This window comes from Herpailurus yagouaroundi, unplaced genomic scaffold (assembly GCF_014898765.1).
Source record: "Herpailurus yagouaroundi ecotype Mexico unplaced genomic scaffold, PumYag 221, whole genome shotgun sequence".
Lineage (NCBI taxonomy): Eukaryota > Metazoa > Chordata > Mammalia > Carnivora > Felidae > Herpailurus > Herpailurus yagouaroundi.
Window position 1 is genome coordinate 18,815,869 of NW_024412452.1, and position 18,224 is coordinate 18,834,092.

Genomic DNA, 18,224 nt, shown 5'->3' on the forward strand with positions numbered 1-18,224 from the left:
AAAAAAAAAAAAATAAAACTTTCAAAACACCCACAAAGTTAAATAAAACTTTTCAGTCTATTAAAAGTAATGAGGTAAGTCCATTTAAGAAAATCTCTTTTAGGGGCGCCTGGGTGGCGCAGTCGGTTAAGCGTCCGACTTCAGCCAGGTCACGATCTTGCGGTCCGTGAGTTCGAGCCCCGCGTCAGGCTCTGGGCTGATGGCTCGGAGCCTGGAGCCTGTTTCCGATTCTGTGTCTCCCTCTCTCTCTGCCCCTCCCCCGTTCATGTTCTGTCTCTCTCTGTCCCAAAAATAAATAAACGTTGAAAAAAAAAAAAAAATCTCTTTTAAAAAATCTCTTATCTGTGTTCAATAATCAATTAACTTCATCATAATATTTGCTGCAAAAAAATTTCCATCATCATACAAATGGGAGGACACTGCATATTCTTAAGATACTAATATATTTTGTAACTCTTAAAGAGTCATAGATTAGAGTACTCTAATTTAATGAATTTACATGAAATCAATTTCTCAAACTTACTTGGCCTATCTGGGAGATCTATCTGGTAGAATCTGTCCATTCTTACAAAGACATCTATTCAGGGGCGGTGCTGTTTCTTTCCCAGAAAAGTCAACAGCAGATTAGTGCTCAAGGACATGTGCTTCCTACCACTAGTGAGAACATGTACCGGGGCTGGCAGTGGGGGAGGGGGGGACAGAGGAGCTAGCACTGTAACAGACCAAGGACCAACCAGAAAACAGAGGAAGAGCACCTGCAACATAGAAAATGTCCATGAAAAAGTAGATTAAAAACAAAAACAACTGATGATACAATTTTAGAAATACCCATTCTGTACAAGTTCACGTAGCCCCATATCCATCCTTAAATGGAAGACTTCTTTTCCCAGTTGCCTGGGCTTTATCAAAATTCATCATCTGAATTCCTTTCTATGGGCACACCTTGGAGATACTGCAGTTTCTGTTCCAGACCACAGCAATAAGACAAATGCCGCGATAAAGCGAGTCAAAATTTTTTTGGCTATCCAGTGCACATAAAAGTTATGTTTACACTATACTATAGTAAGTGTGCAGTAGTAGCATTAGGTCTTAAAAAAACAAAAAAACAACGTACATACCATAATTAAAAAGACACTTCATTGCTAAAAAATGATAACAATGCTGTGGGCTTTCAGCAAGTCATAATGACTGATCACAGGTCACAACAAATATAAGAAAAAATCTGAAATATTGTGAGAATACCAAAATGTGTGACACAGACACAAAGTGAGCTAAATGCAGCTGGAAAAGTGGCACCAATACCAACAGACTTACTTGTTCAATGCAAGGTCACCACAAACCTTCAACTTGTGAAAAACTACAGTATCTGCAAAGCACAACAAAGTGGAAGGCAATCTAACAAGGTGTGACTGTGCTTCCCTTCCCCAAAGATTTTTTCCAGAAGTTATTAAATTCCCCCCAAGCCTATTCAGGATGTTGAATAAATGTCTTCTCATATGAAAGAAAGTTATCAACACGGTAGACTATAAAAGATTTTCACAGACCCATGAAATATGCTCTCAGAAAGCCAAGACCTAGGCCAGCCTCAAATATTCTGAACATGGAACAAGCAGGTTCTCTCTTAAGAATTAAGGTTATAGAATCGCAGAGTGACTGTATCACCTATCTATGAACAAGTGTTCAGCCTCTAAAGGCACTAAGCATTTGCAAACACGAGTTTGTGGCACTGCACATCTTGATGTTGCTCTGTTTCAACAAGAAAAAAGTCTGTTTCCCAGGAATAACATCCCTCAGACTTATTTTTTTAAACTTATCGTACCTGCTTTGATTAAAAGTGTAGATTTTCACACGACAATGATTGTACTTCTGTAGTATTTTTTTTGTATCTTCATCCGTGTTAAAAGAGTTCATTAGAACAAGAGGAACATCTGTATTGTAGGTTTTGTTCAAATGCTAGGGAGGAAAGTAACAGATTACTCGGATTTACTTTACTTTCACTTAAAAGTGTAAAACCCTTAATGTTTAATCACAAAGTATCCAAAACATTACCTATATGCAGCCAAATATAAATATTTAGCATAAGCCAGACATTTTGCTAAATAGTTCACCATGTACTTGCTCATTAAATCACAGTCCTATGAAACAGAAACTCTTGTCTGTGTTATGTGGATGGCTAAACTGAGGCCCAGAGAGGCAGAGTCCAATTCCAGAGTTGTGTGCCCAGCCAGTGCCCTGTGGCCTTACTGGATAGGCAAATGCTGACTACGCATTTATTTACTCTGTCCAGAGCACAGTGGGGATGAAAGTACAAATCTTACAAAGACACAGCTCCCTACTCTCAGGATTCACGTTAAGAACTGTGAATCACTCCCCAACTGAAATCTTTTCAACCTCTAGGAAAAGTTAAGGGGCAACACAGAATGAGAAGAAAACAGGTTCTCAGAAGTCAGACTACCATCTTGGGCAAGTAAATCAACTTCTCTGTGCCTTGGCTTCCTCATCTGTAAAATGGGGATGAGAATAAAGAGTACTTAGCTGTTGAGTCAATTCATGAAAAGAGCTCAGAGTGATACTTAGTTTACAGTACATGCTAGATAAACGTGAGCTGCTGCTACTGCTAGTCTTGTAGCTGCCAGCGTCGTATTAGACACTAGAGATAAGAGATTCTTTTTTGCAAAACACAGGCCACTGCCTCTGAAGAATTTAAGGTCTGTGATTAACAACTTTATCGTAAGAGACACGGTTCTTAGCATCCACGGCACCCAACCAGATCTGAAAATTCTTCCTGGCCTCCCAAAAGGGGTTAATAAAGCCAGATCATCCCAGCTGGGAGGAAGGCTGCCACTAGAAAGAAATTTGGCAGAGGAGTGGGGGAGATCAAAGGAGACTCCAAAAAGATCCAGAATTGCAACAACCACAAGGGCTATTTAAGATCAAAAGCTTTTACATCACCCTAAGGATTTGCCCTTGGGATCACCAAACCTTTTTATGTACTAATAAAAAAACTAAAGATCGCAAATTCCTTGCTATCCACATCTGTTATTTCATAAGATAACATTTATAATAACCTAAAACTGACTTTAGTAGTTCATGAGAAAGGCTGAATGTTACTCACTTCAATTTGCTGAACAGTCAGATCCAAAAAGGTATTCTCATTCCTCACACCGATCAGACTTTTCGGACCTTTGCAGCCCATGCTGGTTCCCAAACCACCATTGAGTTTCACCACCACCAGCTTATTTAGTACAGAAGATATATTATCAGGTAAGCCTCTGGCCTTTATCTTTTCATAGGGCTGAATCTGAAATTGAAAAAATAGAATTCAAATAGGTTTTTTTTAAATGTTTATTCATTTTTGAGCTAGAGAGAGACAGAGCATGAGCAGGGGTGGGGCAGAGAGAGAGAGGGAGACACAGAATCCAAAGCAGCTCCATGCTCTGAGCGGTCAGCACAGAGCCTGACATGGGGCTCAAACTCACAAACCGTGAGATTATGACCATAGCCAAAGTCGGATGCTTAACTGAGCCACCTAGGCACTCCTAAAATTCAAATTGTTTTATGAGAGGTTAAATCCAGTCAATCTCAGGGTTATTTCCATGTTTTCTTAAAGAGTTTGCTTTCTTCACAGAAAGTTTCGACTGCATTTCCTTTAATGTCACAAGTCCTTCTGGTACAAAATCAAGTACTTACTTGCAACTTCTCTTGCACAAAGTAGTTCGGTGGTTCGGTGGCTCATTTACATTGTGATGGAGTACAAGAAGGGGGAAAAGTTACAGTCTACAAATATTTGCCTGGCTGGTGAGAACATGTAAGTCTCTTGAACTGCCTTCAAAAACTCAGAATTACTAATTTGCTTCAATATAGTAAATGGGATACACAAAACTCACCAAATCTTCAAACATTTCTGGTACAGAATGGATCTACTTCAATTCTGGAGAAGTACATATGTGATCACACATTATCCCTTCTCCCAAAGGAGGCAAAAACAAAAACCAAAATGTTCCTTGCAATTCTCCTCCATTCAACAGTTAAGTCTGCCCTTCAGAGAAAGGTGGTGTAGGGTTTTTGTCATACTTCTAAGTTAGAATTTAACTGTCAGGCATCATTTTATAGAGCTTGTACTGGAAAATTCAGTGTGTTCTCTCTGCTCCAATAAATACTCTGATGGGGTGGGAAAGGCAAGAGCTGGGGCTGGAGAGAATCTCCTGGTCTGTTTCTGGGAGCACAGAGCATTACTCTTCAACTTCTCCCTCCTAGAACAAGAACAACCACACAGTGGTAGACCAAATTCTTTTCTTCAAGGCAGAGGCACAGCCAAGTCTAAATATGTTATAGTAAGAATAAAGTTTTTACAAAGGTCATAGAATATTCTCTAACCAGTTGCAGGACTTTGTTATTCTTTATTGGAATACATCATCAAATGTACTCTTCAGTTACATACATCATCATGGTGTGGGACAGTTAACACTTAGGGGGCTGAAGAAATAAAACCATAAAGTGCTCACTTACTATGAGTTGAGCTATTTTTGTTTTGCTACCTGTAGAGCGTGTGTGGGTGGGTGGTGGATGAAGTCTATAATTGGGAAAGGAGTTCATGGGTTCACACTCCAGTGATTAGGTTGTGGAGGCAAAAATCCCTTTATACTTGGTCAAACATACATATGTGTCCTATGTCGATTCCTGACCACACAATTTCTACTGTTAGCAGCTCTTTCCACACAAACTAGTCTGGGACTCTTATTTCCTCTACCTTGCAAGACACTCTGCTAACTGCAGACAAATGCACTTTTGCTTGGTGTAAATAGTGAGAAACATGAAACACTCTTCTCCAAGACTCTCTGCTGGTTACCACCCCAGTTATCACTAGCGCCACTAAGTAGTCTTCTGCAGTCATTCATATTTAAAAGGGCTGGTGACAGAGAAAGACCAAAGGAGAAGACAGGCTTGTGGGCACCATGGCCTTCAGTGGATGCTACCCCAATACTAGGATGCTAACTACCAAGGAAAAGAAGGGTAGGGAAGCAGGAAAGAACACGGACTATACTGGTTGCTTCCCTGGCAGGACCTGGTCCAGTTGAGGACAACACATGGATGAAAACAACTTGGATACCCAGCACACACACACACACACACACACACACACACACACACACACACACAACCCAGGGCCCAAATAGCTGACATTCCTTGAAGGATGTTTTGACTCCACTGCCATGAACATTGTTTCTTCAGCATGTCAGAGAAGCTGGTAATATTGTTTGGGAGAAAAAGCCCAATTTAAGTGCTATACTACTAGAAAAATAAGAGGAGATGACAAAGCTGGAACTTGTCACCCTAATAAAACATGGCAGTTTGTAATCCTTTCAAAAGCCCAGCTGTTGAAATCAACCACTCAGTGAAAGGAATGCCACTGTGATATATAATGCCTTCAAACAGTCTATTATTAGGTTAGGAGAATTTCTTGGGCACATTACATTTACTCGAAGAGTTACAAAATGGAACCCAAGCCAATTAGTTTCCAATTATCTTTTAAAAGCCAAGAATTTCCATTCAGCAGTTATTTTTGACTTCCCAAAAAAGACTTATTTACGGAGGTCTCAAAAGGGTGTGAAAATCAATTTAACTAAAACTCCCTAGTTCATGCATTCATTTTAAGTAAAATTATCAGTTCAGAAATATTTTTACCTATTTAATGCTTCCTTTAATATATTTTTAAAAAATACATAAAAGCAATTTTTTTTCTACATATGGTAGACAGGCCTACATTTTCCAATTTCACCTAAAAAATTTTCATTATGAAACAGCATACATACAAGTTCATAAAATATATACAGTTGAAAGTCAAAGAACCTGAATAAATAAGATTATTACCACAACTTATAAGTCTCCTTGAGTTTGTCCCTGATCATATTCCTCTTCCACCCCTAGTGGTAACCACCATCTTGACTTTTACTTTATTTTTTACCACCTATGTATGTATCCATAGTGATAATATTTTACTTAATTTCATCTCTAAACTTTCGACTTGCTGGTTTAATCCATTGTTATACTTAAGAATAATTCACATTAATGCCTAAAGCTATAGTATATTCAGTTTTCACTGCCATATGGTACTCATTTTATATATCCATTAAAAGAATGGCTGTCACTATTCACAGATGATATGATTCTATATAGAGAAAATCCAAAGACCCTACAAGTAAGTTATTAGAATAATGTGAGCATAGCAACATTGAAGATACATGATCAATATTTTAAAAAACAACTGTTTTTAGAGCCCTGTACTCTGCTGGTGAGAATGTAAAAAGGTGTCCAGCTGATAAGAAAAAAAGTATTGTGGCTCCTAAAAAAACTTTAAATAGGGGCGCCTGGGTGGCGCAGTCGGTTAAGCGTCCGACTTCGGCCACGTCACGATCTCGCGGTCCGTGAGTTCGAGCCCCGCGTCAGGCTCTGGGCTGATGGCTCAGAGCCTGGAGCCTGTTTCCGATTCTGTGTCTCCCTCTCTCTCTGCCCCTCCCCCATTCATGCTCTGTCTCTCTCTGTCCCAAAAATAAACGTTGAAAAAAAAATTAAAAAAAAAAAAAACAAAAACAAACTTTAAATAGAATACCATATGATCTACCAAATCCACTTCTGGGTATACACTCCAAAGAATTGAAAGCAAGTTCTCAAGGAGATGTTTGCACACTTTCCTTCATTATTCACGATAGCCAAAAAGTGGAAGCAACTCAAATGTCCATCAACAGATGAATGGATAAAACAAAATATGGCACATACACGCAATGGAATAGCATTCGGCTTTAACAACGGAAAGAAATTCTGATACATAGTACAATATGAACGAAGTATTAGGTTAAAGTGAAATAAGCCAGTCATAAAAAACAAATACCTGTATGATTCAACTTAAATGGGGCACCTAGAGTAGTCAGACTCCTATAGACAGAAAGCAAAAGGGTGGTTACCAAGGACTGGGGAAGGGAGGAATGGGGGAGTTGTTTACTGGGAACAGTTTTCGTTTTGCAAGATCAAAGATTCTGGAGGTTGGTTGCATAACAATGTGAACGTACTAATGAATTTTATGTTTAGAAATGTTTAAAAATGATTGAAAGAAGATTAACTGTCTCTCTCTCTATATATGAAGAATTAGAAAACAGGATTAAAAATAGCAAATATTTAGGAATAAATCTAACAAAAGATATGCAAGACTTCTCTACACTGAACACTATAAAACATTTCTGAGAAAAATGAAAAGACTTAAATAAATTCAAGGATGTATTTATCATGTTTATAAACTCGTAGACTTACAAATGTAAAGATGCCAATTCTTCCCAAACTGATCACTGCAATCCTAACCAAAATCACAACAGTTTTTTTTGTGTGTGTGGAAACTGACAAGCCTATTTAAAAGTGTATGAAAATGCCCTATGACCCAGCAATAGCACTGTTAGGAATTTACCCAAGGGATACAGGAGTGCTGATGCATAGGGACACTTGTACCCCAATGTTTACAGCAGCACTCTCAACAATAGCCAAATTATGGAAAGAGCCTAAATGCCCATCAACTGATGAATGGATAAAGAAACTGTGGTTTATATACACAATGGAATACTACGTGGCAATGAGAAAGAATGAAATATGGCCTTTTGTAGTAACGTGGATAGAACTAGAGTGTTATGCTAAATGAAATAAGTCATACAGAGAAAGACAGATACCATATGTTTTCACTCTTACGTGGATCCTGAGAAACTTAACAGAAGTCCATGGGGGAGGGGAAGAAAAAAAAAAAGAGGTTAGAGAGGGAGAGAGCCAAAGCATAAGAGACTCTTAAAAACTGAGAAAAAACTGAAGGTTGATGGGGGATGGGAGGGAGTGAAGGGTGGGTGATGGGTATCGAGGAGGGCACCTTTTGGGATGAGCACTGGGTGTTGTATGGAAACCAATCTGACAATAAATTTCATATTAAAAAAAGTGTATGAAAATACAAAGGGCAACGAATAGACAAGACACTCTGAAAGAAAACCATCAAGTTGGGAGAACCAACTTTGTGACAGTCTTTTCTAATTGTAGTAGCATAAAATTTGCCAACCTAGCCATTTTAAGTGTATAGTTCAACAGTATTAAGTATATTCACACTGTTGAGCAACCAATCTCCAGAATTATTTTTGACTTGCGAAACTGGAACTATACTCATTACAAAACATGTCCCCATTCCCTCCTCCACCCAGCTCCTGGCAACCACCCTTCTGTCTTCTGCCTCTAGGAGTCTGACTACTCTAGAAACCTCATACAAGTGGAATGATACAGTGTTTGTTTGTGACGAACTTATTTCACTTTGCCTAACATCCTCAAGATTCATTTAGCATTCTTTCTTAAAGGTGGCTTGTATGTTTGAGGATGTTCCAAATTATTGGAGATTTTCCCAGAAAAAGCTCATATTTAAAGTTTCTTTGTGTGTATGAAACATATCTGGGAAAAGGAGGGCTGGTATGAAGGACTGGAATACAGGTACAGCTTGGCCAATCTATGATAAACTGAGTACTATAAAACTTACGTGCAAGTTATAAAACTTAATATTTACAGATATTAAAAATGGAATAGAATACAAGTTCTGAAGTCTCAGTTTAGTAATCAGACAATGGGTTCTTTTTATTTGAGTTTAGCAAATACACCCTAACTTTGAATTAAAAAAAATTAAAGGATGAAAAGAAAATTACAAGCATAATCACAGTTCTAAAAGTATAAACCGAAGAAAATGCTGTGCTTCAGATACACGTGAGAACAATGCAGAATGGCAGGATGTGGATTTCAAACATCATTCAATACCTGTGTTCTGAATTTCCTCTTATCTCTAAAGGATAGGCAGCCTGTCATTTCAAGGGAAAAACCACAGAAATACAAACAATATAAAAAGATTTCTTCATATTTAAGTATATTATAATCAAAACATTAACAGGATGTCACTTTTTTCACTGTCACTCTCTAGACATAGTGTCCACTAGAACTTTATGCAACTATGGAAGTGTCTTATTTGTAATGGCCACGTGTGGCTATTGAGCATTTGAAATGTGGCTAATGCAACTAAGGAACGGAAGTTTTCATTTAATATTAATGTAAATCAACACACACGGCTAATGGTATGTGCAATTCTATATGGTCTATTTAAAAAAAAAAAATCAACCAAGGAATCAGAATTATGTTTTTCATTTTAATATAACTGCTCAGATCTTTTTTTTGTTCACTATAACCTTTTTCCACTTCAATACCACTGACATCACAAGACACTCGACTCAACACATAAAAAGATGAGCTAAAACCTAATTCTTCCTTGTCTTCAGTAATCAACATTCCATTTCTACAACAATGCACAATAGTGAGCTTTTTACTAAGGATAAACCGATACTCAACTTCAGCATTAGAATCTGACCAAATTATCTGTATTCAGTCTCAGCTTAATCCTCTCGAAGGCTGAATGCCAACTCCCACAGCTACATACCAATTCAGGAGTCCCAGAACCTGTGATGATGTAGGTATTATCATATTTTACCGTTACTGCAACCTCAGCAATTCAAACAAGGCATACCATTAGAATTAGTTGTCAATATCTGACTAATCTGCTTCAAATTGAGGTAAACATTCTAGATGTAACTTGGGGTGAGAAATTTCAGGTAACAATGTTCTAACCAATCTAATATAAATGATTACTACAAGAGTAAAAATGTTACATTCTACAAGCTATTCATGTTATATACAATGTTTGCAAATATTTCGGTTAAATTTAAATTGGGAAACTGACAATAAACATAAAAATTGAGTATGTAGGGTATCTTTAGGAAGAATATAATTTCCATTATGAACTGACAAATGTTTGTACAGATATACATAGTAATACCAAGTGAATAATGTAAATTGGATATCTTAATTTTAACCTTTAAAGAAATGCTTGGTATACTAACATGAATAGCATTAAAGTGAGCTTTAGGAACCATGTTTAATTTTTAGCTATTTAATTTCCTTTAGGTCATGAATCTTTAGGAAAAAACACTAACAGGAATTTTTCACTTCCTGTGAAGATGAATTAAAAACCAAAATGTCAACCTTATGCCTAAAGTTTCACCAAGAGAAGAAACAAACGTCCAAAATCATGCATATTCAAGATAAATCATCTTTGACCCACACACCATAAAAAATACAAAGTCCATGAAAAGTATTTATAGAAAAAGTACATTCTGTTCACACCAATAAAACTTTGAAACATGGAGTTAGGACATTTGGCTCTCAGCCAAAAGATGTATCAGGTATACTTGTAGTTTTAATTCAAATACCCCCAAGATTGGTATCTTAAGAACTTGAGTTTAATTTTTAATTTTTTTAATGTTTGTTTATTTTTGAGAGAGAGACAGAACGCAAGCAGGGGAGGGGCAGAAAGAGAGAGGAAGACATAGAATCTGAAGCCGCTCCAGGCTCTGAACTGTCAGCACAGAGCCTGACACGGGGCTTGAACCCATGAACCATGAGATCATAACCTGAGCTGAAATTGAATGCTCAACCGACTGAGCCACCCAAGCACCCCTAAAAATTTTTTAGGATTTATTTATTGTGAGAGAGAGAGAGCAGGGGAGGGGCAGAAAGAGGGGGGGGAAGGAGAGAATCCCAAGCAGGCTCTGCCCTGTCAGCACAGAGCCTGACGTGGGACTCAATTTCATGAACTGTGAGATCATGACCTGAGTCAAAATTAAGAGTTGGATGCCTAACCGACTGAGCCACCAAGGTGTCCCAAGAACTTGAGTTTAACTTTTAAATGTAATTCTGAATTATTTTTCAAATGTTTGGGATGAAATAAAATGATCTGATTCAAGCATAACATTGAGTTCCAAAACCGAGTTAATAAAGACTTTTGGGTACAAGCCCAGGCAACTACCAGTTGAGTGGACAGAACTCTGTGAAATGCCATATTTAAAACCCTCCACCCTAAGCTGAGTGGACAAGGAGTCACCTTATCTGTACAAATGTCAAGGAACCAGGGTTCTTTATGTGGTGCTTTCAGTAATAACCACTCATCTTGCTATATCTAATCTTTAAAGCAGCTAATTAAAAAAAAAAAAAAAAAAAAAAAGGCTTCACTGAGGAACTTGACTGTTAACATGAAGAAGGACTGACCAGAACTATGGTGGGGAGGGGAGGAAGAGCCACAAGGTGCGAAGTAACAGTTGTGACCAGGAGAGAGATGTCCAAAATGGGCAGGTTGGTGCTGCTGGAAGCCTTCCCTGGACATTTTTCACTTACGTTTCATGACTTATAACCCACCCCACCCCCCAACAGAAACAGACACAGACACACACATATGCAAAGAAAGGTACCAATCATTTGATTCCAGGAAGCCAGGACACTTTCTGTCTAAAGTTTATTACAGGTTAAATTAGGCGGTAAGCTTTCCATCACATAAGCCACCTTATGTGAGAACACAAGTTCTCTCTGTTGCTGATGCTGTCCACACCCTCACCAGGGACCTCACCAAGCAATCCCACAGAGCTCAGTTTAGTTCCACAAACTAAGGGGATCTGTGTTAGAGAGTTGCTTGGCAACAGCTGAAGTGACACCAGACACACCTAAGTCACAGAGACATTTTTAGACTTGCCCTTCACTTTCCTTTTCTCAGCTGCCTCAGGAGAATGCACAAAGACATCTACTCATGCAAAGAAGGATGGGATTTGGAGACAACAGGGGGTACCACGCACTGCCGGACACGGCCTCGATATTACTCTGACTCAATCACTTTAGTCAACCACTAGTGCGATCTTTATGTCCTCAATCCTGATCATCCTGTTTCTCTTTCTCCAAAACATGAAGAGAAGTCAGTGTTGTAAGAAGACCTCCACCACAAATAAATACACAATAGGGCAACCACTACATGTGAAGTGGGGCAAACCCCATGAGGCTCCCTGCAAGATGCACACAGAAGGCTAGGCCACTCATGTTCCCTCCTCCTGGGAGAAAAGAACTGTTCGAATACCCAACTTCCTCTGGCAGTGAACAAAACAAAGTAGTTGGCAGTGTACTAAAGAACATGATTTAAACAAGATTCTGCCCTCTAGAGTGTCAATCTAGTTTCTCTGCAGAAACTTAAAGATTTTTAAGAAGACCTTTTAAAAACTATCTACCATGATCTGTACCTTGCCAAGTCTGTTCACAACTTAGTTTCCAGTTAGAAGAAAAGCTGAATTCATCACACAGTCATGGACACACTGTTCCCATTAGCAATAGTATAACCCAGTTCTTGGTAGCATATTTGTGCTATTCCTGGAGACAGTGCCAAATACCCAAAACAAGCTAACAGTACCTGCCCTGTTATGGTTCACAAGGGTCTGATTATTGCAATCTGAAAGATCGTTTTTTCAACAAAAGCAAGTTTGCCTGAAAGAAAATGAACTATGTAAACAGTAAAACAAGTTTGAAACGACACTCCATATGTGCAGGAAGTATTCCAAGAACATAAGCTTATTCACAAAACCCTTACTGCACGGTCTGTGTGCCAAGTTCAGTGCCAGGCACTTTCACATACTGTCTCTCCATTTCACATTTCTAAAGGTAATGACTAAGTTCAGGGTCATTTGAAAGCTCCTACACATTAATGACATACCTAGATCAGAGATTTTTTTTTTTTTTTTCCACTAAGCCCCTCAGCCACCAAGATGAGCTCAACGCCTATTTCACAGGCCAAAAAAAAAAAAAAAAAGAAATCATCATTTATGGGAACACTCTCAACTTTCCACCACCAGATGCTCAGAACCTTCCTGCATCTCCATCCTTGTTTCTTTCCCCCATCCTTCTGGTCACAGGAGGAGCTGTCCTCCACCCTAAGGCAATCTCTCCACCAGTGCCCATCTCAAAAATCCATTTCATCAATCACCCAGTCTCATTGGCAGCCTCCCCCTCTTGATTCCTTTCCATCAACATGAACACATTCAACATTTGCCATCTAAAAACCAAGAAAGAAAATAGGAGTGCATACACTCACTTTCCTTTTCTACACCTACATCCCTCTTCTTAGAGATAGGGCTTCTGGAGAAAGTTGCTATGCTCACCTCTGCTTCCTCACCTCCCGTTCATTCACTCATTCACTGCAATTCGGTCTTCTCTACGGTTCAGCAAACTGCTCTTAACGTCATCCATATCCTCCTAACTGTGAAATCCTATCAGTGACATCGATTTTTCTCTTGCACGCTCAGCTACATTCAATATAACTTAACATTCATTCTATCTTGAAATGCTCTAGTCTCCTTGGCTTCTGAACCCCCACATTCTATTTTCCTCCTCTTTCTGCCTGTTCCTTTTTAAGCCCATTTTAGGTAGACCTCCTCTTCCCAGGCAATCTGCTCCAATCGATGGCTTCATTCATTCACTCTTGTCTCTACGGTACCAAGACAAACACAGCTGCTCGGCCAGAAGACTGTTCCCATTTGATCAATGACCAAGACTTCAGTCTCATGGAATTGTCTCTGCTTCCAGTCGGCATTTTGCTCACCTCTCACCTGTTTTACTACAATGGTCCCTATGGTCTCCTACCTGCCTCCAAGCCACCTCACCTCACAGGTGGCAATCTTTTAGAAAAGAACATTTGAACATGTTTTTCTCATTACATCATTCGCAAAATAAAGCACTGACATGCATGGAAGAAGTTATTAGCTGCCTACCTCAACACCATTTTTTCCCTTCCACTTTAAAACTCTGACTTTCAGCTGGGCATACCACCATCCCAAGAAAGATTACATTTCCCGGCTTCCCTTGCAATTATTTGTGCCAAGGTTGTGATTAAGTGGAAGGGAAAGATTTCCAGGAAGTCTCTGTAAAAGGGAAGGGGCCTTGCCCTTCTTCCTCCTTCCTGCTGTTTGGAATGGAGACATGATGACTGGAGTTGATTCAAGCAGCCATCTGGGTCGCTGAGGAGACAGGCCAAGGATGGCAGAGTAGCAGACAGAGAAGCCCAGGTTCCTGATGACCACCAAGCTGCCATACTAGCTTTGGATTGCCTCTCTCTAGATTTGTTATTCTGAGTTTCACTATTAAATGTAGCTGAATCTAATCCTAACTGGAAGACATGGTTGGCAAAGGTGTTTGATGATTTGGCCCTTTTATCCTTGCACTTTCTCCTCTCCTATTCTCCCTGGCACACTGTACTCCAGGAACATGAAGGAGGGGGCTCTCTAATGTGCCCTATCTCTTGCTTGTAGGCCCTTGCACTTTCCCCCTCATGCAACTTCATTAATTGCCTTTTCTTCATCTTCCACATCTCAGTTCAGACCAGCAACTCTCAGACTTTATGAGCTATCAGGCATGGGGTCTCTTTCAGAAAAACACAAATACTAGCCTCTGCAAAAACAAAACTTTTTGCATATTAATTTACTAAGTTACTGTGGAAATTTCATTCACTGAATATAAAAATAATCTTTATAGGAGATGCTATTTCCTATGAAAGTTATTATGCATATAAAGCAAAAAATAAACCCTCTCCCCAAACTGAATTTCAATGAGAAGGCTTCTGTTTGGCTTGAATAAGAAGTTTGATAGTGTGATAGTTTGAGGTTACATGCATCCCTCTTTAACTGCCATTCTGACTTTTCTTTTTTATGATCCCAAGTACTGAAAACCTCAACTCTCTCCAAGGAAAGTTCTCACAACCTGCTGTCAGTTGAATATAGGCTTGTAATAGGAACACCTGAATTCCTCAAGGCAGAAAGCTCAATGGCTCGTATATTTCCTTTGTCTCCGAAAGTCAGTAAGTTCATCTTGGTGAAGACTGCATCATCCATGCAGGATCACGCCATCTTCGATACAAATCTCAGAGATGTAGAAGAGAATGAGTGACAGTGACATGTAGTGCTCACTCTCCTCTGTAGCAGCAGGACGAGAAGTGCTCTTTGGCATCACAGATATTACCTGTGCACAGAGCACTAGGACTTCTCTTCCAGCACAAGTTTTGCTTAGCTTCTTGGAAACCTGATCATTTTAAAAAGGTTTTAAGATTCATACTAATTCTCGTGTGAGGGCACCAGAAGACACATAATGTATGAAAACCAGTAGATAGCTGCCCTGAGAAATGTGTGAAATTGCAAGGACATGATGTAGCTGCTGTTTCCTCCATGACTGAATCAAATCCTTCTAATAAACTATAACAATTCCAGCACGAATGGTAGCATCTGACAAAAAAACTGCTGCAGAACTAAATGAGGCAGTATAGTACAGTAGCTGAGGGCACAGGCTTTAATGTCAGAATTCTGGGGTCTGAATCTTAGACTCCACTGTTTATTATGGCAAGTAGTTTAGCTCCTCTAAACTTTTTTCATCTACTTCATTGATCTGTTATGAGGATAAATGAGATAATGCATGTCAAGTGCCAAGCAGAGTGTATGGCCCACAGTATAAGCACAAATGTTGGCTGGTATAATCACTGCACATGGACCCAGACACACGCTGCACTCCCACTCCACATTTTAACATTTCTGAGACAAGGATGCAGCATATAATCGATGGGATCTTACAATCAATTGGTTGCACTATTTTTCTTTCTTAGTGGTACACAAAAGGTGCAACTTACAGCCAATGGCACAAATTTGATAAAATATGGTATTGAACTTCTCTTTCTGCTCCAAGTCACAAACCAGCTTAATGATCTCCCAGATATAGGTTTCACCCAAAGTCTCTCTCCAGTGATGCGTAATTTAAGAATAGTTGAAGACAGGGGTCAAAAACTACAGCCCTTGAGACAATCAGGTCTCCCACTTGTTTTCATAAATTGTTACCAGAACACAGCCACTCTCATTAGTTTCCATATCTATGGCTGCTTTCATTCAACCACAGCTGAGCTGAGTAATCATGACAGAGAATGCAAAGCCTACAAAGCCTAAAATACTTATAATTTGGCCCTTTACAGAAAGGATCTGCCAAAACCTGGTTTAAGACAAGTCTTCTAAGGTGGAAAAAATACAGTTTTTGATAATATTTCTGCCTTGTTAAACTTTGCTTTCCCTAAAATGGTTCTATACTGCCTGACAACTTCTCAGGATGGTTAGAGCAGGATCTCCTTTAGGCTATGTTGGCTCTGTGCTTCCACTGGCAAGAACATCACCATGTAACAATCCCCCCGGCTTTTGTATCTATTTGTCCTGGAAAGCAAAAGCAATCATTGGTAAGAGAATGCAGGCAATTTTCAAAATAACAGAAAGAAAATCCAAGATTAAAAAAGTCTTTTACCACTTACATGAAGTAGTAGAGACAGAAAACAAAATAATGGTTGCCACGGATTGGGGGAAGGAGAGAATGGGGATATTGTTTAATTGGTAGACTTTCAGTTTTACAAGATGAAAAAGCCGTGGAGATTGGTTGCACAACAATGTGAATATATTTAACACTACTGAAGCGAACACTTAGAAATAATCAAGATAAATGGTACATTTTATGTGTACTTTATAATTAAAAGCATTAAAAAAATTTAAGTGTTTTGTATGGGTGTATATGGGCGGGCACACATGTATGCCCCATCAAGGTGTCTAAGGACCACATAGCAAAAATATCACTTCCTTTAAAAGCCTTTTATGACCCTCACATTCCTAGGAGTGAATCTGGTGCAACCCCCACTTCTGGTTTCAGCTACTACCAACTTCTGTCATAGCAATTATTACACTGTCTCCAAACTGTCTATTCAGTGCTCCATACGTGTTCCGTGACTGTAAACTCCATGAGGATAGGAACTGTCATGTGGTTCTCCCTCTACCGTATCTGTCACCTTTAACTGTCAGGCTCACTGGTGGCATTCACATATTTGTTGAATAAATGAGTAAATGAGTGGAGCAAATAGAGATTAATATTAATAAATTAAATGAAGTTAACTTATTAATTAATCAAATCTATTAATAAATGAAATCTGTTCTCTAGAATTTTTTTGTCTTCTTAAACTCTAAGTTTAAAACAAAACTGGTTTCATCATTAATTAGAAACCAGATTACAAACACCCATCACTTTAATTCAAGAAAAAAGTACTGGGATCAGCACACATTACGTAGAAGTTTGATAAAGAAAACCTAAATCTAAGACTTTGTATAAAAAATGCTTATAGCCCATATTAATGTATAAAACAATCCCTGTGATTAAGCAAACAGGATGAACAATCACATAATAGACATTCTGGGGAAGTACATTCTCTAAGAAAGTTCTTTTGTCTTCTTCTGCTTATAAATTATAACAAGGAAAACAAATCAAGGACACAATTTAATTTTGCTGGCTATTGGGAACATTAACTCCTACATCTTTGGGGTTTTAAAAAATTTTTATTTATTCTAAAGTAAGTATTAACTAAAACTGTGGAAAAGAAAACACAAAGGCAATTTTTCCAGTGGTAGAGGGAATCAGCTCTCCTATTCATACACTGAATCCTCATGTCCAGAGGCAAAAAATTTTAAGAGGAGGTATGCAAACAGGTCTTTTCAAAGACCCAAGTCAGAAATCTTGGCACTGGCACTGTTTTCTAAACAATTACTCTCATCAGCACTGACCCAATAACTCATGCTCAGTATCCTTCACTACAATCTGCTACCTCAGTTACTAATGTCAGCCTTAGTAAAAATCTCAGCAAGAACTATTATCAGAAGCAAGAATCATAAAAATCACTTATCTTCACCTTTAAGTGTCATGTTGCCCAAACTTAAATACCATGACCCTTTGTTATATAAAGGTGAGAATCATAGCAGTCCAAAGTCTAATAACCAATTACTATAAATAAAAGGATAGTTCTATATTAAATATTCCAAGCAACATTACAAATAGCCAATGGAACACTTAAACCTAATAAATAAAAATTTTAAGATATTTTTCATCTTAACCAGCAAATATATTTTACATCAATAATACTCAATGTTTTAATAACTAGTGAAACTGACAATAGGTGATCTTTACTTAATGTTAATTCAAAGAGGCCTTTCCTATCTCTGCCTACCCTACCTAAAATATTACTTCTAGTGCTCATTCTTTGTGCCCTTTCCCTTTATTTTTCTTCATATCACTTATCACTACTGGAAATTACATTACATATCTTTTATTGTCTATTCCTCCACTAGACTGTAAACTAGAAACTAAATGAGGATAGGGCTCTGTCAGTATGGTCCTTTTATAAACAGTTTATGTTCCAAAAATTGCTGTTGAACCAATAAATTAGTATGAATGGGAGCAAACTG

At 38.5% G+C, this 18,224-nt stretch overlaps 2 protein-coding genes across 3 annotated transcripts in view; one reads left to right on the forward strand and one right to left on the reverse strand.

The window, feature by feature from the left end:
* Nucleotides 1-18,224, forward strand: part of VPS54 (VPS54 subunit of GARP complex) — a 140,214-nt gene that overhangs the window by 100,484 nt on the left and 21,506 nt on the right. The window lies entirely within an intron of this gene.
* UGP2 (UDP-glucose pyrophosphorylase 2) overlaps nucleotides 1-18,224 on the reverse strand; it is a 72,308-nt gene that overhangs the window by 8,582 nt on the left and 45,502 nt on the right. For both annotated transcript variants that reach the window (XM_040458280.1, XM_040458281.1), the window contains exons 4-5: nucleotides 3,116-3,301; nucleotides 1,820-1,953 (exon numbers count right to left, since the gene is read on the reverse strand). In XM_040458280.1, the coding sequence (XP_040314214.1) occupies nucleotides 1,820-1,953; nucleotides 3,116-3,301 (320 nt within the window). The remainder of the gene's footprint in view (nucleotides 1-1,819; nucleotides 1,954-3,115; nucleotides 3,302-18,224) is intronic.